The sequence below is a fragment of the Watersipora subatra genome, chromosome 3, assembly GCF_963576615.1.
Source record: "Watersipora subatra chromosome 3, tzWatSuba1.1, whole genome shotgun sequence".
Classification (NCBI taxonomy): Eukaryota; Metazoa; Bryozoa; class Gymnolaemata; order Cheilostomatida; family Watersiporidae; genus Watersipora; species Watersipora subatra.
This window is the reverse complement of record NC_088710.1, coordinates 46,462,750-46,484,432: the sequence shown is the minus strand read 5'-3', so window position 1 is coordinate 46,484,432 and position 21,683 is coordinate 46,462,750. Positions and strand designations below refer to the sequence as shown.

General features: G+C 37.5%; 1 protein-coding gene across 1 annotated transcript; it reads right to left on the bottom strand.

Moving 5' to 3' along the window:
• Positions 1-1,243: 1,243 nt before the first annotated feature.
• On the bottom strand, positions 1,244-18,218 carry LOC137391457 (fructose-bisphosphate aldolase-like). Its single transcript, XM_068077938.1, has 8 exons — positions 18,066-18,218; positions 17,498-17,676; positions 16,607-16,760; positions 15,563-15,697; positions 13,691-13,843; positions 12,346-12,532; positions 3,491-3,661; positions 1,244-1,673 (listed from the first exon to the last, which is right to left on the bottom strand). The coding sequence occupies exons 2-8, from the start codon at positions 17,674-17,676 to the stop codon at positions 1,552-1,554; spliced, it is 1,101 nt and encodes a 366-aa protein (XP_067934039.1). The 5' UTR covers positions 18,066-18,218; the 3' UTR covers positions 1,244-1,551.
• Positions 18,219-21,683: the final 3,465 nt, after the last annotated feature.

Here is a 21,683-nt window from a genome sequence, read left to right as displayed (position 1 = left end):
ATTTTATATTTGTTGCTGGTCAAACCAGTCGGAACCATTTAAAGAAATGAGTACCACTATAGAGCCCTATATCATCCTTTCTGCTGATGAAAACTAGTATGCCATTATAAATGCATGATATGTAAAAGGAAAGTTTTCTTTTAAAAAAGTGATTTATTATTACATGCGCAAACTCAAACACTTATGCAATATCCCCTATGAAAGTTAGTTTTATTTCAATTCAGCATTTTTATTACAACCATCACTTCCGCTAGTTGAACCATCCCTCTGATCATTGGTTGAACAACCTAATCGCAGCAAATGTCAATTCTCTGCAAATAATTATGCTTCAAGAGTGTAATTTAATAGCATGAAATCTTATGATTACTTCTGCTTTGCAGTTGAGTAATTTATGAATAATTTGATCAGATTCATAAATGGGCTTTATATTTGCTAACTGGAATACAATCGTTCTAAAACTTATTTATAGTATGGGGTCAAACAACACGTTACCTGGCAAGGTTAATTTTTTAATGCTTTGCAAAAAGGAATGCTGAAGTGAGCACTGAACTAATACTATGTTTTATTAAACATTGTTGTATTAATTGCAATATTAGCCAGCTCTTATTCAAAGAGGACAACTTCCATTCATGTAGTTTGTTATGAACATGCACTCTTTTATCTGACTTAATGTTCCATTCATTTGATCTTGTGTCAAACTTCTACAAAGTAATGCAACAAAAAGCAAGTTTGTTGTAGCTACAACAGAGTCTAGTTACGTATCAAATGTCAAACCATTCTCTTAGTCTATCCTACATCTAGAAATAGTAGATAGTACGAGCCTTACACAAGACCTATGCCCACTCGTGTCACTACCGGGGCAGGAAGTGTACTCTTATTCTAAGACTGTTCCTTTAAAAATTTGAAGAACCTGCAACATGCAGATTCAAGATTTACCTCAATGTTGTCTAAAACAAATCTAAATTCTGCCAATGGATAACTTGTAAATGTCAATGAACCAGATTGGCTAAAATCAACTCATAACATCTAGGTATAGGTAATAAATGATTACCACACAATTGAACAATAATCCAATAGCCTTGACACCTTTCCATTTAGTTATATTCAATCAAATACCTAAAATTGTAAAGTGAAATGGCAGAGATGTTATCTAAACCTCTTTCTGTAAGTTGAATGTGCTAAGATACCAACATTTGTTTGTTTTTCCTAAGATTTTGTTAAGATACATGACAAATAGCTGGAGTTCACTTGTATCGTTTATTTACCATTTTCAGACTAGCCTGCAGTTAGTAACTAGATTTTCGAAACAAAAAGAGACATTCCCAAAAATATCAACTATCCTTCTACCACCAAATCAACTCACCAAAACGAAAATACGTCATAGAAAGTTCCTACAAAAACATTTTTGTTAGTAGACTTCTAAACCATGGCAAAATATTTGGCCACAGAAAAAGAGAGGAAATGTAACAATAATAGGACACACATGCACACACATATATATTAAAATGAAGATCCAATCTGGGTCGACGAATGTATCGCTGTCTTTTTCCTCTAATAGGCATGCTGAGCCACGAAGTTGCTGTCAGAGCCAGCAGCTGACTCGCTTCCACCTTCATATTGACCCAAAGCTGCCATCCCATTGGCATGAGCTCGTACCAGGAGCTCATCTTGAGCTGCAACCATAAATGAAAGATACGACTCATAAAGTGGAAATGTTGCTTCATTCAACCTCAAAGTTGGTGCTGCGACAAGGCTGTATCATCTGTTTAGAGAAAACTGCTAATGTACCAGCCCAATGCAAAGGCATAATCATACTGTTTACATACTGTCACATTATATGACAAACTGATCTTAAGCACATTAAAGTGAAACTATCGAAGACAATGTCGATGGTTGTAAAACTTGTTATAATAATAAAATTAATGTTAAGTATTAGCATACACAAATATAACTACATGTAGAAATTCCCCTGTCATACAGCCCACGACCTGATAATGGAATAAGTGATAATGGAAAAAAGAAAGGGTAGTGCTGGTTGTTGAAAAAGTAGTTGTCAGCAAGAATTGACAGAGTATAGTGTAAAGGAGAGTTGTTCGAGATGATATAAAATAAATTTGAGGGAGCACGACTTCAAAAAGGAAATTCTAGTAATCTAGGAATTTGACAGGGGAAGTTGTTGGCACATATGACATAGTTGTATTTAGCATTGTATGTAATGAAATGTTTCTCATTACATCCAGTACATGTGAGCTGTGATATGTTGTTGTCGAGTCTGCCTAGAAAGTTGTTACGCAGTTCTTGAAAATCGGGACCAATCTAAAGATTGAAAATGAGGAATGGGATGAAGGGGCAGCATTGGGAGGATCAATATTGTTTTACAACAATAAAATGAATATTAATTAAAGCTGTAGGCCTAACCTACTGTAATGTATGTAATTTAACAACAGCAACAAGGTACAATCTTTATTATATCTCTGAAATGCAATATTAGAAGTAAAATGGCAAGCTGCTGTGTAATATACACAGTTTGAAAGTTGGCTGTGTTGAATGTAGAATGGTTTTGATAGCGATCTAGCAGAAAGCAAGTATAAGCGTTCCATGTCTGGAAGTTTTCTGCAAAATGGAGCAAAATAAAAAAAAGTTCTCGTCATAAAGGAGCGTTGTAGTTCGGCCCTAGCTTGTACATAAGATGTAAAGAATTTTGGCTAACGTTTTAAATAATTTAATGAAACCTTCGGTAATTGAAAAAAAATATAGGCTGATAAAATATGTACCACAATTTCGTACCTGTACATCGGTCTACGCCTCAAACGGTCTACGTTTATTACAGAAACCTTCGGATAAATAAATTCGAATAATTATTCTTATAATTAAATATTTTTGCAAGATATTAAAAACGGAAAAATATTAGAAACCTTCGGCAACTGGTTCATAGACTGGTGAAATGAGCCCGTTTTTATCGTGAAACGCGCCCTGCTTAATAGTTCTACTATCTGTCGCACGGCTTTATTGGCGTATCGTTGGCCAGAGTTAATATTGATTAAAAAAGCTTGTCAAGTTTTTATTGCGAATTTAGGCCAAATTAATCTGTCTATTTGTGTATAATCTGATCAGATGCGTAAGGTTTAGGATATTGTCTACAAATAATAAAGACTTGGTAACATATTTAAATAGGTTTATATGTTTTGTATTGTTATTATACTTAAACGACTCCATTGAAAAATGGTTACATTTGTTGATGAGATTTCGGTACAAGGGTTTGCGACGATGTTGATGAATAATTTTCGTGAGTTGTGTGCACATGCATTTATCATAAATCTCCCAAACAATCGCTCCACTCGTGTTTGGTCGTGGTATTAAATTTAGTTAGCGACTTTAAAAAAATGTTACATGGACAATATTTTAAAGCAATTTGCCTACCTACATGTTTCACAAATTTTGCTTCATCTGGACATTGCCAGCCTTACAAAAATGACAAAACACTGCATACCTTTTGGTATGTTCTCCTTCTTTCCAGCCCATGCTTTGAGAACAGATGTTTGTAGGGCCCTGCCATAGCTGAAGGTGAGAGCCCATGGTTTTTTTCCAGGGTATTTATTAATAGCAGAGAGATTCACAGATGCATTCTCCTCCGACTGACCTCCAGAGAGAAATGTCACCCCTGTATGATAAAGCAAGATATCTGAGTGAAAACTCAACGATACCAACCTATGCAGACATATCTATTGCTTAGCTTTCTATAATGCTCATCTTTAAATTGAATACTTTTACACTGAAATCCATATTTTTATGTCTTTTCTTTAGGTTTGGTTAAGGTTTATCTCATAGAGTCAATCAAGCAGGTAAAACCTAATATATCTGTATAGAAGCAGTGCTTGTGAATTTTTTGTCATCAGCTAAAGAAAGGACAAGGTAAGTTACCATTCAAGGAAGCCCTTTGAATAATATTACTGCTTCTTTTATCATTAAATTTGGACAAACCGAAAAGATTCAAAAGAATTCAATAAGAATGCAGCTAAATTTAAACAACAAATAAGTGGTTATAGTGACTTTCAAGTGCAAGTAAGAAGGTCATCACACTTAAAAGCACTTTTGTTTCTATAAATTACTTACAGATAATACTTACAGATAGAATATGTTTTTCAATAAGATATTGGTAAGCAATTTGACTTCCATGATGGTAAATCATAACTTTATATAATTCATAAATACATTGAAAAACTGCAAGATCAAGATTAAAAAATGGTTGAATAATGAAAACAAAATGATGCTTTCGAAAGTTGCAAGAGTATTTAATCTGTCACTGTTTTAGGTATTGCGACGGAATATTTAACGGAGAACGAGTCACATCACAATTCAAATTTAATACTAATACTAAGCAAACCTAGCTGACGATTACATAGCTGCAAGAATTTTTATCACTTGAACAGAGAATTGTGACTAGCATTATTTACATTCTGATAAAAAGCAAGAAAATTATTCACCTAACTTATCAGCTGTGTTTTCAGGTATAACCACATGTAAGTTACCAGTATCAGAAGGCATTAAATATTCATATTTTAGTTGGTTTTAATTCTATTCTGTAGGCTTAAATACTTTTACCATGATCCAGTAGATCATGGTAAAAGTATTTAATCCCACCAGACCAGTTTTTACCAGTATTTTGGTCGATATCTAAAAAGTATCCAAAATATATTTAAGAACACATCAGCTCACACCAGATACAGTACTCAATACAGTATTTCAATGTGATACTGACACCAGGACATCTTCATATGAAGTATAATCAGCCAGTGAATGGCCCGACTGTCTGATTTCTGTGGTTGAACGAGTTTCTATTTTGTATCTTTATGATAAAACATAACTCTATGAAATGCTTCAGTTAGGAGGATTGACTTCTGGTGATCCAGGTATGTTTGCAGTTACTGTACCTATTTTCCCGTAGAAGTTTGACTATGACTAGAAAAAACAGTTGATACTTGTGTTTAAATGGCTGAGGTAGAGGAGGTAAAGTAATTACTGTGTTACCAAACTATGTCAAACTACTCGTCCACTGAAACCCTTCAAGTATGTAGTTGATGACACTTACAGGTGGCTGGTAAGTGTTCTATCCTAGGAGGCAGCAGACAGCTCTTATTCATGCTAAACATAGACCATGGTCGCTTATAAATTATCACCAACTACAGCTATGCGGTCGTTACATAGACTGCTTGGGGACACCCAAACACAAAGTTAGTAAAATCTTGCATGTACATAGTGAGCCCTACACGCATGACCAGATTGTCTTTACAATATATATATATATATATATATAAACCTCAAAGTTTGTCTGTATGTGCGTACTTCGGTATGTCCAGTTATAGGTACTAAAATTTATGAAATAAAAGCTCACACTCAGCTGGATTTGAACTCACGAAGATCGCAACAGCAAGACTTGAACCGTGCACTTAGCCACCAAGCTATGTTGTTCTCTTATCACACAACCTATACCCTTTTTTCGATTGCCCACGCTAAATGCGGTATTAGTTGAAACTATGACCTCTATTAGCTCTATGGAACACAATGTTTTTTTGTGTTTTCATAAACTTATATTTCTGGTTTTTCGTAAGGTTCAATTGCTAAATCGATGAAGGTCAATACTTTTCACGCAGACAATTGTATTATCTCGAGTAGGAATGGCCTCTATATTCTCTCACCATTCGGTCAGACAAAGACAGTTTGATATCTCATTTTTATATTTGTACCAGTGTCGAGAGGTACAAGCTTCGCCGTATTCAAAGCTTTGATGGATAGCTTCTGGTGGAACATTAACCTTTTATGAACCTTTTTTAGTAACCTTTCTGAATTATTCTAATTTTTTGTTATATATAAATTTTTTTACTCAGCTCTCAGCTTCAACGTATTGTCTGAGTTACACAGCAAAATTAATGACGAGGTTTGTATAAGTATCACATAGAGGAATAAGATTTTTTCAAGTTACATAAAGTTTTTTAAAGTTGGACTCAATTAATCAAAGTTTTGTTACAATGTTACACCAGCAAAATGCTGAAAATATGACAGCATTTATAGTGAGTTTTTGACAAAGAAAAGTGTATAGTATTGCTAACAACTCAAAACACGTTGCATCTGCAGTTGAATAAAATTGCTCATGACTAAAAAAGGGTTTTCAGCTGCGTATTAATCAAGACTACTTTGTAAAGTAGGGGGCCTACAGAAGTGCACACCAATTTTTTCAACATGAAACAACTCCTGAGGCACCTGCTTGGGTGTAATTTACACACGCTATTAACCAACCAAGGTAAGCGTCGAGCAGCCTGTATATCAACAGTACTAGACGGTGCTGGGAGTGCTAAATCTCAGCACGCCTGCGGAGTAGAGGTTGTTATCCTCAGATATAGACACCGACATTCTTTGGACAATAAAAGCTAATTCTCTGACAGCTCAGAGAATGTCATTCTCTGACAGCTCAGAGAATGTCATTCTCTGACAGCTCAGAGAATGTCAATGCCTCCTGAGCAGTGTGAGCATAACCCCTGGACACCGACATATCACTGACTATCTATCAATGCCTCCTGAGCAGTGTGAGCATAACCCCTAGACACCGACATATCACTGACTATCTATCAATGCCTCCTGAGCAGTGTGAGCATAACCCCTAGACACCGACATATCACTGACTATCTATCAATGCCTCCTGAGCAGTGTGAGCATAACCCCTGGACACCGACATATCACTGACTATCTATCAATGCCTCCTGAGCAGTGTGAGCATAACCCCTAGACACCGACATATCACTGACTATCTATCAATGCCTCCTGAGCAGTGTGAGCATAACCCCTAGACACCGACATATCACTGACTATCTATCAATGCCTCCTGAGCAGTGTGAGCATAACCCCTAGACACCGACATATCACTGACTATCTATCAATGCCTCCTGAGCAGTGTGAGCATAACCCCTGGACACCGACATATCACTGACTATCTATCAATGCCTCCTGAGCAGTGTGAGCATAACCCCTAGACACCGACATATCACTGACTATCTATCAATGCCTCCTGAGCAGTGTGAGCATAACCCCTAGACACCGACATATCACTGACTATCTATCAATGCCTCCTGAGCAGTGTGAGCATAACCCCTGGACACCGGCATATCACTGACTATCTATCAATGCCTCCTGAGCAGTGTGAGCATAACCCCTAGACACCGACATATCACTGACTATCTATCAATGCCTCCTGAGCAGTGTGAGCATAACCCCTGGACACCGACATATCACTGACTATCTATCAATGCCTCCTGAGCAGTGTGAGCATAACCCCTAGACACCGACATATCACTGACTATCTATCAATGCCTCCTGAGCAGTGTGAGCATAACCCCTAGACACCGACATATCACTGACTATCTATCAATGCCTCCTGAGCAGTGTGAGCATAACCCCTAGACACCGACATATCACTGACTATCTATCAATGCCTCCTGAGCAGTGTGAGCATAACCCCTGGACACCGGCATATCACTGACTATCTATCAATGCCTCCTGAGCAGTGTGAGCATAACCCCTAGACACCGACATATCACTGACTACCTATCAATGCCTCCTGAGCAGTGTGAGCATAACCCCTAGACACCGACATATCACTGACTATCTATCAATGCCTCCTGAGCAGTGTGAGCATAACCCCTAGACACCGACATATCACTGACTATCTATCAATGTCTCCTGAGCAGTGTGAGCATAACCCCTAGACACCGGCATATCACTGACTATCTATCAATGCCTCCTGAGCAGTGTGAGCATAACCCCTAGACACCGGCATATCACTGACTATCTATCAATGCCTCCTGAGCAGTGTGAGCATAACCCCTAGACACCGACATATCACTGACTATCTATCAATGCCTCCTGAGCAGTGTGAGCATAACCCCTAAACACCGACATATCACTGACTATCTATCAATGCCTCCTGAGCAGTGTGAGCATAACCCCTAGACACCGACATATCACTGACTATCTATCAATGCCTCCTGAGCAGTGTGAGCATAACCCCTAGACACCGACATATCACTGACTATCTATCAATGCCTCCTGAGCAGTGTGAGCATAACCCCTAGACACCGACATATCACTGACTATCTATCAATGCCTCCTGAGCAGTGTGAGCATAACCCCTAGACACCGACATATCACTGACTATCTATCAATGCCTCCTGAGCAGTGTGAGCATAACCCCTAGACACCGACATATCACTGACTATCTATCAATGCCTCCTAAGCAGTGTGAGCATAACCCCTAGACACCGACATATCACTGACTATCTATCAATGCCTCCTGAGCAGTGTGAGCATAACCCCTAGACACCGACATATCACTGACTATCTATCAATGCCTCCTGAGCAGTGTGAGCATAACCCCTAGACACCGACATATCACTGACTATCTATCAATGCCTCCTGAGCAGTGTGAGCATAACCCCTGGACACCGGCATATCACTGACTATCTATCAATGCCTCCTGAGCAGTGTGAGCATAACCCCTAGACACCGACATATCACTGACTATCTATCAATGCCTCCTGAGCAGTGTGAGCATAACCCCTAGACACCGACATATCACTGACTATCTATCAATGCCTCCTGAGCAGTGTGAGCATAACCCCTAGACACCGACATATCACTGACTGTCTATCAATGCCTCCTGAGCAGTGTGAGCATAACCCCTAGACATCGACATATCACTGACTGTCTATCAATGCCTCCTGAGCAGTGTGAGCATAACCCCTAGACACCGACATATCACTGACTATCTATCAATGCCTCCTGAGCAGTGTGAGCATAACCCCTAGACACCGACATATCACTGACTATCTATCAATGCCTCCTGAGCAGTGTGAGCATAACCCCTAGACACCGACATATCACTGACTATCTAGAAAGTTAAATAAGAGCGTCAGCTTGTTGCTTTTAAATTTTTACCATATTTATTATCATTGAATTGAAAAATCAGTAAAATTTCTAGATGAGAGAAGCAAAATATGGCAATGATGAAAGTTGCTATACCCATTGATATGCCATAAACAAATCACTACCATCATCACATACCATTATTACATGGACTGTCTAAAGATGAGCTAAAGCGGGGTGCTATGAGGTAAGCAAGGTTTCTGGAAAGTTCTTGGAGAGTGCGGCTACCTATCACGCACTTGAATTGATGCAATAGCTGTAGAGTGTTCCGTATGAGAAAAGAAAAGCGTGCGCAGTTGCTCTTCAGATTACAAGGCAGTTGATTGTAATCATGATAACAAGTGACTTACTGGTACGAATAAATAGTAAAAATATCAAATATCGACACTTTACTACCGCAATAGGGAACAAGCTCACCTTGACTATCAGGGTAGCATTATGTCATTCACAGTTCTTCATAAATTTAATAGTGACTTGTGCCAACTACTAGAAATCTGATAACGCCACCCTAATGTTCCTTATGGCAAAAGCCATATAATGAGCACACAAACAAGTACTCATTGCAGAGACTGAAGAAACTTCCCACTAATGTGTTACTAGTAAAAATTTGTTTACATTAGCTGGCAATAGCCTCATCAGTAGATGATGTTATAATCAGCTAGAGCAAACCTGGTAGCAAAATTGTCCTCTATCTTTCTTAAAACCTGTAGCACTGTTATGGATTTCAAGAATAGAAATATTGCATGCTATAGCATTTATAAACAAGTGGAGGTGCTATTAATATTGCTGTGTTATGCCTAGGGTAGTAAGTCAAAGTCCATTCCCAACATTGAATGTGATGAGACAGACGAAGCGTGAAGGAACTAGTAGAACTAGTAGAACATAAGTAATAATTCAGTTCAACAATTTATAATTCCTTTATCCGTTGCATTTGATGCGGGAGTAAATCTATTCAGAGCAACCACAGAATTGTATTGAGGTTTGTCAGAGCTCATTCAGTCCCATCCCATACCCTGGATTCTAATAGACACCAACGCTTATATAACACCCTATAGCTACTTTCTAACCTTAAAGGTTAGAAAGGGACTCTAAAAGTTTAGTAAATACGACTCTTGATGATAAGATAATTTTCTAAAAGTGTCTGTTGTTTAGATTGTTTGTGTAGTTGATAACTTTCTACTGCACTATGATAATATCCGTAAAGGTTGACTTGCAACAAAATTCACAGTACAGTTATTTGGTATCAAAAGATTCACCATGTCTTACTCTGCTGCGTTGTCGGTGCAAAATATGTAGAAATGTGATTACAAGCTCTTAAAAGCTGAAAAACGAAAAGCAGCCGTAGATTGGAATCAGTTTATTTCTCTGATGTTGTCATTACAGTTTGGTTATCGTTTTGTCACGTGATGTTCTCACGTGAATTGAAAGGCCAATAAAAGGCTCAATATAAAATTCTCGTAGGACTAGTGTATGACAAACACTTCGAGTATTACCGAAGACCTTGTGAAGAAGTTTTGTTTCGACTTGGTCTAATCGTCTAGTCGTAATCTGATCATGTGACCCAATACTTTGCAAATAATTTCTGCAGCAATTTTCGATTATCACAGGTGACCAACAGGCTCGTCATGATCATCAGACAATGATATGTACTCCTTCGAGCTAAAGTTAAAAAATTAAACAAACTTTTACGGTAAGTTATAAGATGTCAGTGCTAAAAGTGACAGCATTACAATGACGATAAAACAGACGCGTAAAAACAATAGACATGGTTTTATTGAATGCGTGAAGTATATTTGTGAAAATATTTCGACGAATGAGGTTGCATGAAAGTGTAAACAGAAACCATCTTGTACAACTACGTCCCATTTGAGCCATTTTGGAAAGAGAGTCTAATCTATGGCGGTTTATGATGGCGGCGATTAACTGTTCCTTTTTGAGCTTTTAAGAGCTTGTAATCACATTTCTACATATTTTGCACCTACAACACAGCAGAGTAAGACATGGTGAATCGTTTGATACCAAGTAACTGTACTGTGAATTTTGTTGCAAGTCAACCTTTACGGATATTATCATAGTGCAGTAGAAAGTTATCAACTACACAAACAATCTGAACAACAGACACTTTTAGAAAATTATCTTATCATCAAGAGCCGTATTTACTAAACTTTTAGAGTCCCTGTAGTTGCTGTTGTTAAAGGTCCTGTTGGGCCATGTTTTGGTGAAGCAATCTGTTACCACCATGTTGTTTCATGTACGATCACCAAACTTCTGGTTACTCAAAGCATCAGTGATTTTATTAGTAGATTTGGCCGCAATTCGAAAAATAAGCAGTCTCGACCATACATTTGATGATGTATAAAAAGAATCCTGCATTATTATTCACAAACTAATCGTCTAAGTTCCTAAACGCTTCAACCAGTCACAATATATTTCTGGGATAAAAGCAGTATATGTAGAACATTGCAGTGGTACGTTCATGAAGGAAATGACAAAGTTTAGTCTAACTAGCACAAGATTGAACCTCACATGACAAACCTTAGCCCACACATCTCTAGAATAGTTTACTTTTTAAGAAGTCTACAAACTCATTGAAAGATTGATTATTTTTTTAGATATGATTAAAACGATCACAAAGGTGTAAGACAAGGCCCTCTGTCGGTTATCAGTTTTTTACATGCTCGTTCTATATACAAGGTGCGAAAGCCGTTAACACGTCAGTCAGCTAAACTAAATAATAATACGCAGTTCTTTTGATATGACATCAAATGACTGGTTGGGGCTGTGGTCATTTTTGGAACTATGGCTAAATACGTATGTACATTATAGTCTGTTACAAAAAACTGCTGCAGAAACAGGACTTTTAAGGTCTAATATTTATTTGTGAACAATTTCATACCCAGTTGTAACTAGTTGAGACCAGTCTATAGCCGTGCTCCCATTAGCTACTACTACCACTGCTTCCCGAGATCCGCATGTTTACATATGATCAACGTATGGTCATCGTATGATAGCCTTCACAACAGCCCTCTGGGTGTATGACCTTATGCCTTCACTTTTTTCTCTTCAACTAAGAACTTCAAAGGGAATTAATGACTGACAAAGTATGACACTGCTTGCTCCTACAGAAGCATACTTTCATGGTGGAGATCAAAGCTGATTGGGATGGACCTCTTGTTAATGGGTTACAAATTTAACAAAACGGAGACCAGGATAGCAGAAAAGAAACCTACATAAAAATAAGAGAGAGCAATTGTATTGGAAAGAAATTCGAAGGCTTCCAGAACCATGAAGCCCCTGATTGGCAAACATAAAAAACCATAAAGACAACATGCATGCACCGTCATGATTCCAAAGCCAAAAGTTTCTACTGACCTGGTACAGCTGCAGGAACAGTTCGCTGTAGGGCAGTCACCGTTGCCTTGGCAATCTCCTCAGATGTGTACTTCTTAGAACAGCTCTGACCAGCAGTCACCATGTTTGGTTTCAGTAGTGTCCCTTCCAAGTAGACATGGTGATCCATGAGTGCCTTGTATGTATAGGAGAGCACCTGCTCTGTCACCTGCCCAGTACAACATCAATAATTTTATTGCATAGCCTTATTTGAAAAGGGTTACACCCTTCTAACAAACAAGCATTGTTTAGCATTGGTATGTTAACAGTCACACCAAGTCCAGCTTCTTTAGAATACTGTTGCAGTGCTCGTGCTCATGTACCATTGACTAATTGCTGATGACCAAACCTTTCACCTTTTAAAAAGTTACAAGAAAGTATGAACCCAACATTATAACAATTTGTTTAACAACTAAAGCAAGTTACAATAAACAATTAACTTCTTAAAGCAAACAGCCATTAAAATAGGCCCTGCCGATAATTACTTAAGCAAACATTGGCATGTATAGCCCTAAGCATGGCCATGGTGCCCCTTGTTGGACTTTGGTGCCAATGTAACACATTCAACGTTTATCAATAGGCAGCAACATTAGAGACTGATCAAACATTGATTAATATTACATGCAACTGATTACACCACTTCATCTGACTGATTGGTAGTAAAGGGGAGCTACAGAGGTGCAACCAGTGCCTTGGAGGATCTAGGAACAACGACTACTACAGGAAGCATACCTCTTTTAGTACATGACTTCACTCGTATCATAACAGAAAATGAGTGATATTTGCGCCAAATCGGTCATATGTCAACTATCTCTTAGTTTGAAACTTATTAGAAAATGTTCTCTTTTTAAAATCACAAGAATAAATAGCCTTAGCATTTGTCCCGTCAAGACCAACTGCAAAATGATATTTGCAGTGCCAGTCAAGATCTGAAGAATGTATTTACAAAGGAATAATCTACTAATCCTGGCTCAACTGATCTTGTGGCAAGGATATCAAGTTAAAAACCCAGGAATTAGGTATATCGCATATAAAGTTAATAGTACATTGAACTGCCGCGGTAGTCAAGCCGTTGGAAGTTTTCAAGGCAATTGCGACTAAAGCCAACGCCGGCAACTTCCCAGCAACTACATGTATATATAGACTTAAAGAGGCATGCCATTTAGTCTAGTAAACAGTGGCTACGTGCAGTACTCACTTGCATCCATTCACGTATTTGAGATAAAGATTAATCAAAGTGGCATGTCTTGCAGAATAGCTGACAAGGGTTTGCTAGTACTCCACTGCCACACGTGCTTACTGTCACAACCTACATGATATTCCTCACCTTCATTGCAGTCTCCAAGTCATGTTCACCATCAGGCAGAACCTCAGGCTCGACGATGGGAACGAGGCCATTTTGCTGACAGATCATGGCATATCGCGCGAGCACGTTAGCATTCTCCAGCATAGCCTGGTGTGACGGAGCGTATGGCTTTATCTGTGACATAAAACATACGCATCCATAACAGTTTTCCATAACCTGCTGTAATGTGGTACAAAATTACAGGTCTCATTTACTAAACCAAGTGAGACAAATAATCATGAACAAGCTTTTGAAAAGGTTCTACAAATTGCAAAAAGATATTCTGGAAAAGCAACAGAAATAAAAATATCTGTAGCAGAATTCCAAAAAATTAATATTGAATATAACAAACAAATTAGATAAACAGTACAGTGATATTATTGATATTTTGGTTAGGTATAATTGATAATTAATTTGAATCCCATGGCGCTTTATTTTTATCCCGTTTTTTTAGACTAGCGCTTTATTAGAGGTGGCGGTTCACATAGAGATGGTGTTCAAATAAGGTTTTACGGTACATGTACTTGTTTACAATTCAATAGTTAAGCTTAGTTTATAAGGTTATATAGGACTTGATAATGCTCAATTTTAAACAGATGATAGATTTTCATCAAATATTGCCATTACGATTGATTCTATTCGCTATCTAGCTCTAAAACAACCAAACATATGGCCCCTACTATCCATTCACCACAAACAATGCACTAGCATATAGGCGGCATAACTAGTGGATGAATCTGAAAAAGAAAATGCATTTTAGAACAGTGCATAAAAACACCCTATCTATATATAAATTTCTCAAAGTATGTCTTGTCTTCGGTCTGCATTACGACTATAGGTCTTAACATCTTAATATTTAAATTCCGCATGCTGATGGATTTGAACTCGCGACGAATGCACCAACAAGTTTCTAATCCGGACGCTCTACCACTGAGCTAGACATCATAGTGATCAGATACCTCTCCATATAACGTATACACCATGTGTGTGCTAATTATTTCAGCCTTGTATCCACGAGTTACGATGCTTCTGTTCAGAATAGTTTTGAGAATTTATTTCATTTATTTCAACGAAACACTTCTTTTAAGTTATGACATTTTTAGTTTACAGTTCTTTGAAAACCTTTACAGTAGTTTTATTTATTTTTAAATCAGTTGTCCTGCACAAAACCTTTTCCTCATGATATGAAGCTTGAAAGTTACAATCGTTTGAAAAAGTTTGAAAACTTTTATAGTTGCTTTTAATTTCTCTTTTAATTTACTTCAACTACACAAAACACTTCTCATGATATGTAGTTTGAAAGTTAGAATGGCAAGTATTGTTATATATGTTAAATACAAATCAATTTTCTGACCAAAGACTTTTTTATTATCCGGGCAACACCGGGTAGCACAGCTAGTATACATATATATTGAAAAACACTAAAACATTTGACATTGTAAAGTCTGTAGACAAACACCAACACGCTAGCCTTCGCTACATGAGAGAGTCTGTTTCGTTCTGTTAGAGCTGTGATAAAATATGTTGGTATTTGATGACATTGTCACAGGATGAAGACATATATGCCTCTAAAGTACATGTTAGGTAAGCTGCAAGTGCAACTGCAATTTCCTTCCCATTACGGGCATTAGGAGAATAATAAGTCAAGTCTAGGATGACTTCACTGTACAACTGCGATGACTACAGTCTTTCCTCTGTATCACTTGAAACTTGTTTGTCTACTTTAGACATAGAATTAAAACTAGCAAATGATAACCAATTGATGAAACCTAGAATGGGACCTATACGCATGAATTCATAGAAATAACCTCAAAGATGTTTGTGAAAATTTAATAACTTATAGCTATAACAGACCTTGAGTACACATCTCCACTTGGCAAACCCTGCACCAGCCTTTTTATACTCGGCACACCTCTCAGCCAACCCATCTAATCCTTGAGTTGTGCACTCATCATCAGTGCCGGCAAGTGGCACGACACCCTTGTCCACCTGTGCGCAATATGAAACTGCATAACCCTCATCAATGACACGCCATATATCTGCTTGCAATTAATCAAAGCCTCACATTTTATTTGTCAAATTGTCACGTATTGATTGGTGATTGAGCTGATGCTTACATAGAAGCGCCCTAGTAGAAGAGTTTGATGTGGTGTGACAAACATTACACATTCATATATGAAAATATTAATAAGAGATCATATTAGCCAGCAGCAAAATTTGTCGCAAGGATATGCAGCTGATAGTCTAGCTACAACTATATATTAACAGTAGCCCTAAATATCATTGCATAATGTACTTAATGTAATGAAACTTTCGCCATCGCTATCTTTCAGCAACCAGTTCATAAATTCTTGCCTCAGTTGTACGATAAGTTCAATGAGTAAATCACAGAACTTCTGCATCTCTATTGAAAATGTGACACATGAAGTATAAACCAATTTATATGTAGTAATAATCTGTTCACACTTGCATCTACACCCAACCTATTACAGGTTAGTCTTCTTGGCTTTTCTTTGTGTGATGGGATGTTGAAGTGAAGCCTTAAATGAGTTTACAAAAATTATGCTGTTCCCATATTTTAGCTTAGCTCAAAACTGAAGATTTCGATTGCACTTATCTATAATATTTTTGGAAGTTTATTAAAAACCAAAAAGAGAATTAAGCAAACTTCAGTCGAGTAGATAGCTAACAATATAACCATAACGACAAGACTCCGCAGTGACAAGCACTACTGCTTGTGCACAAGCTTATCAGACTGTTACAAGTCGCTTCATAAAAAAATTACACCTTCTCCGTTTCATTACGGATTTAGTCAAATGCGCTGCCACACTGCATCAACATTAATGCATGACTATAACATGGCAAACTGATTTATGAACCCTGCTAGGTGGAACCTACTTTGATTCCAGGGACAACGCCTAATTTTGTAAGTTTGCTAACAAAATCTTCACCATCGTCAGCCTTCTGGAAGAATGTTTCATGATACAGGATCACCCCAGATATGTGCTCTGAGATGTTCTGACCCTCATGAGCTGATGTAAATAACAACTGCCTATAAACAAAAAGAAACCAGCAACTATTTAGCAATGCGATAAATTCAGGCTTTTGTGATAAATCCGGCTATTGCACAAGAATTGAGTTAATACTCTGTCCAAGCCTTTCCCCGCAGGTGCTTGAAAGTACTAGCAATTACACTAAACAGTAGATCCTCAACATCATCGCTTAACCAACACTTGTATAAACCAATCAACTATTAGTCTATAGACACACCTCCTTTCTTGTTTGCGTAAGCTAATGTCCCATATCTTGAGCGGCAATAAGAGATACTGTACTAAACATCCTGGTATTTCAAAATGGTTTTATAACAAACTGCTTGTGCATCACATGATTTGTGGCTTATTTAAATTTCACACTAAACAGATGTTGCAACATCAAGCTTTAAACAACCTGAACAAATATATGCTTTAAAAGCCAACATATGATGAACTTCTTTTCTAATTACAGTATACCCGGTAGTTTTGATTTGACAAAAATGAAATCAGAGAAGTTGCCTAAAATCCAATAACGTATAGATAATGCCACAAACTAGTCCAGAGTACCAAGTAAACTTTATTGCTGTACTCGAAAAGGTCTTGCAAATCCGAAAGACGTTGTTTGCATAGATGAAACACAACTCTCTGCAGCATAAAATGAGAAAAACAATACCCTTTTAACTTTCACCTCTGAAACAGCATTTTGGGCAGCTTCCACACAAACACCCTGTACTAAAACAATACAATCTTACCACACCTGTAAGCACGTCGGTTTTCTTCCACATTTTCAACACCAATGTTAGAAAATCTTTTTCCAATTGTGCCTGTAGATTCATCTGCGGCTAGGATACCCTTCCCAGGAGCTACAATCTTTTTGGCAATATCTGCCAGTTCCTTCTCTTGAGCTTCAGTTAAATATTGGTAAAACTCGGGCATCTAAAACACAAACAGCAGCTGTTTGTAATGATAAACTTTGCGATAGAGTTGATGTTACATAGTGAGGCGCCGGTTACCGGCATTTTTAGTTATACCTAATTTTAATAATCAGACGAAAGTAAAAATTCTCCGATAATACAAAATGACAGACGGAATGCTGATGCATAGTCAAGTTTTTATTAGTCTTCTCTTCCTCAGCTAAAAATAATTGAATCAAATAATAAATAGTACCACAAAAAACATTGCTTATGCATAATAAGAGACAAAATAGCGATCAGTTAAGATATCACAGCATAATATATTATGTACGCCTAAAAACACTAATCATAACTTAAAACCACGCCATGTATATATAAGACTCAGGTTAATTTATTTATATGTACAAGTACCTTGGTTGAGTTCTTGTGAATTCGAGGATATATTTAATATTACGTACTCTTTCCTCCTCGCTTGCTAGTGGCTGACTGGTGAATATGGCTAGCGCTGGATTCACGTTACTTGTTAGAATCTCACGCTAAATCTTCAGATCTAGACACGTTTCCATGCAGTGTATAAAACAGCAGAAAGAAATAGTTCGATGAAAACCTAAACAACATTCTGTAGTTGTCATAGAGAAAATTTCGAAAATAATTATTCACTTGCTAGTGTAAAATCCGTAGACGCGATTATTGTCACGAAAGCCGATTCAACCAATAGTCCTACATCACGTGGTGTTGATTGTCTATTGCACCGACAATCCAAACGCGATCGATCGCGATTGCAGACTTGTCTGTAGCCTATCCTGTATTGACAAACTGTTATTTTTGCGGAGTTGTCCCATGTCGAACGGAACGAGCAATGCAGTTGTTATGCTCGCTCCACTCGCCGGGATACAACTCCACAAAAGAACAGTTTGTCAGAACAGACAGGTCAACTTGTCTGGACAAACGGAATAAATTCCAGCATGCAAAGACTCAAGTTTTTCGAGATATGTTAGTTTTGCTAGATTAGTCCATGTGTACCCATATCTCCTTAACGTCCAAAAAATGTTAGAAAATACTTAAAAGATGTTTTGTAAATTTAAAACTATAGGGTACCATAACATACATGCGCATTTGCAAATGATAACAATTATTTCAGAAAAAAAAAGATTCTCATAAAAAACAAGGCTGTTTTATATTTGTATATGTATGCTCACTCGCCAATTCATCAATCACACTTGATAAATTAGGAAATATTCATAATATTCATCAAGTGTGTTGATGAATATTTTCAAATTGTCATGAGTATATTAACATAACTCAAATGGAGACAGACTACCACAACGACTCACTGTAACGGAAGTTTTTATATTACCAAACTAGTACAGCTTACATAGCTTACAGCTCACAGAGTTTACAGCTTACGTATAGTAATGAATCATTAGAAGAATGTTCTGGAACAGTATTGTAAAGAAAACTGCTAGTTCCCTTTACTCTCCACAAGACAGTCAAACAACAGCACTGAGTGTTAACCACCAATGATGTATATATTCAATGAATAAATATACAGTACATATTTATTCATTAACTATATACATCCCAGACATATATTTAATGAATAAATATATATAAGCTTGCGTGTATCATAAACAATGAACCACATTCAAACATGCAGAGGGTGTGCCCGTACAGCTCTGCCAAGACAATACAATCTTGTTCATTATACAGTAGGTGATTCTACAAAATAAATAATCCACTCCAAGAAAGTTTACGTTGTAGAGACTGCATGATAAAAACAGAAAAATACATGTACATAGCCTAATCCGTTCCAAGATCTTTCCAAACTCATCCCTTTGGCCATGCTAAAAAGAAAAACTTTACTCAACTCTACTAATTTGTAGACTGTACCGTAACTGCAGTATTATTGATATACATTGACAACGTTTTTTCATTTCTTGTTCAATCTTACAGGTTTTATAGACCATAACTGCTGTAATTTTCACAATAAGTTGATGAGTGCACATCTTTGATGTTCATTTACAACAATTTGCTTTTTTTAAACAACAAAGTCTATTCTGCAAAGTAAAATTAATAACAAATATTTTATATGTCTACAATAAAGCAAAATGACAAAATATTTTTACTATTTTTCCTCAACGGTGACCGAGCCTTGCCTTGTGACCGTGGTGACCAGGAGGTCAATTGCCACGGCTCTGGTCACGGCGCTTCGCCGTTACAGTATATCACATCAAACTTGGCCTATTGTGTATAAGTAATGATGATGCAACCCGCTCCGCTTTTAAATAATTTCAAAACTAGACATGTTAATAATATATGTAGAGTCTCTGTTATCTATGTTTACCTGTTATCTCGTGTGTCCATATCCTGTGCTACGTTGATTATATACTGGTATTATGCTTCTGTTAAACAATGTCATATGGTTCTGGTAAAATAGTAGTTGGTCCATCAGTAGCTGGTTGGGGCTCAGGATAAGGCAGTGATCTAATCGGTATGACAGATGATGATAGTCTATGCTTCCAGGCTGGTGTTTTTGGTTGTCTCGATGGTTGCCTTTCGTTGATTACTGGTGGGTACCGTGGTTTGATGTCATGTTGATTTTGTCAAACTCTTCCCTAAGTATTTTTAGCGATAACCTAATAGGAGTCAGGATGGGGATTGCATGGGGATTGCATGACTCAATGAATCCCGGTTTCCATTCAGGGTTTCCATCCTCAGTGAACCAGATTGATTGATTTGGTACAAATTCGACATTTCGCTGTGGTTTCAGATGTGCAGATCTGGGCGTTACTAATTCTGCTTTTTGAAGATCTGTCATTTTTGATGATGGGAGCATGAGGCCAAGGCAAGTGTTAATACGCCTGTTGAAAAACAGATTAGCCAGGCTTGGTAGTAGACTTGTGAAAAGTGTGTCATGATATGTGTTAAGGCCACCCGTAAAGTTCAGTGGGTTTTTAGCCCGAGTTTCTAGACAAGCAGGTTCAATTTTTAGCCCTTGTGCTATTGCGTCATAAAGTCCTGGTGTCTTCTAATCTTTTCCTGGCTTCAAAAGACATTAGAGTGAATAAGCTAATAAGACATTTTTTGCTCCAACATATATTACCTTGTGTGTCACACTTGTCCAGACGGAGTAGCATTGCCTGGAGATGAGATGGAGCTAATTTGACAGGTTTCTGAAAGGTTCCTTCCAGAGGGTTTTAATCAGTCCGAACTATGATGGGACATCCAAATGTGTATGTGTAAAGTTTTTCTCATTCGAAGAGTACAGCTAGTAATCTTGTTCATTGTTTGCATAGTCAGTTTCTGTTTTGGTGAGAGACTTGCTAATGAATTCGACAAGTTAGTTGGGATTGTAGTCCACCAACTTGTTAGCAGAAGCAGTGTCTTGTTTGATGGTGTTGAAATCTTCCTGTATCATTAGTCCAGATGTAGTGTACATACTTTTTTAGCTAGCCTCGCATTAGATGTATTTTCTTGGATAGGTTTGAGATGAATGTGAACAAGAATGCAACAGTTCCTAAGAAACTTTGTAGTTTCTGCTTGTCTGTTGGTGGAGCCATGTTGATTACAACACTCAATCTTTTAGGACAAGGACTGACAACTTGAGAAGAGATGATCCTTCCAAAGTATTCAATCTAACATTTCTTGATCGAATATCTATTTAGGTTGAATTTGAGTTCAGCCTGTTGTGCTTCTGCAACAGTTTCTAGTAGATGAATGTCATGCCATTCCTCACTTGACCCTCGCACTTTGATTTTATCTGCATGTGGGACTGTGCTAGGTATATCATCCAGTGCTTGATCCATGTGTTTACAGAAGATTTCAGAAGCAACAGAGAGTCTAAATGAAAGACGTGGAAAACAGCATTTTTGAAAGGGGTGTTAGAAACTGTGAGAAGTTGACTTTCTTTGTTGAGATTTATAGGCCAGTATCCAGATTTTACATCAAGAGTAGAGAAATATTAACCGTTCTATAAGCTGTGCTGAGCATATTCCCAAGATGCAGTGTACATTTCTAATGAGGTGTTTG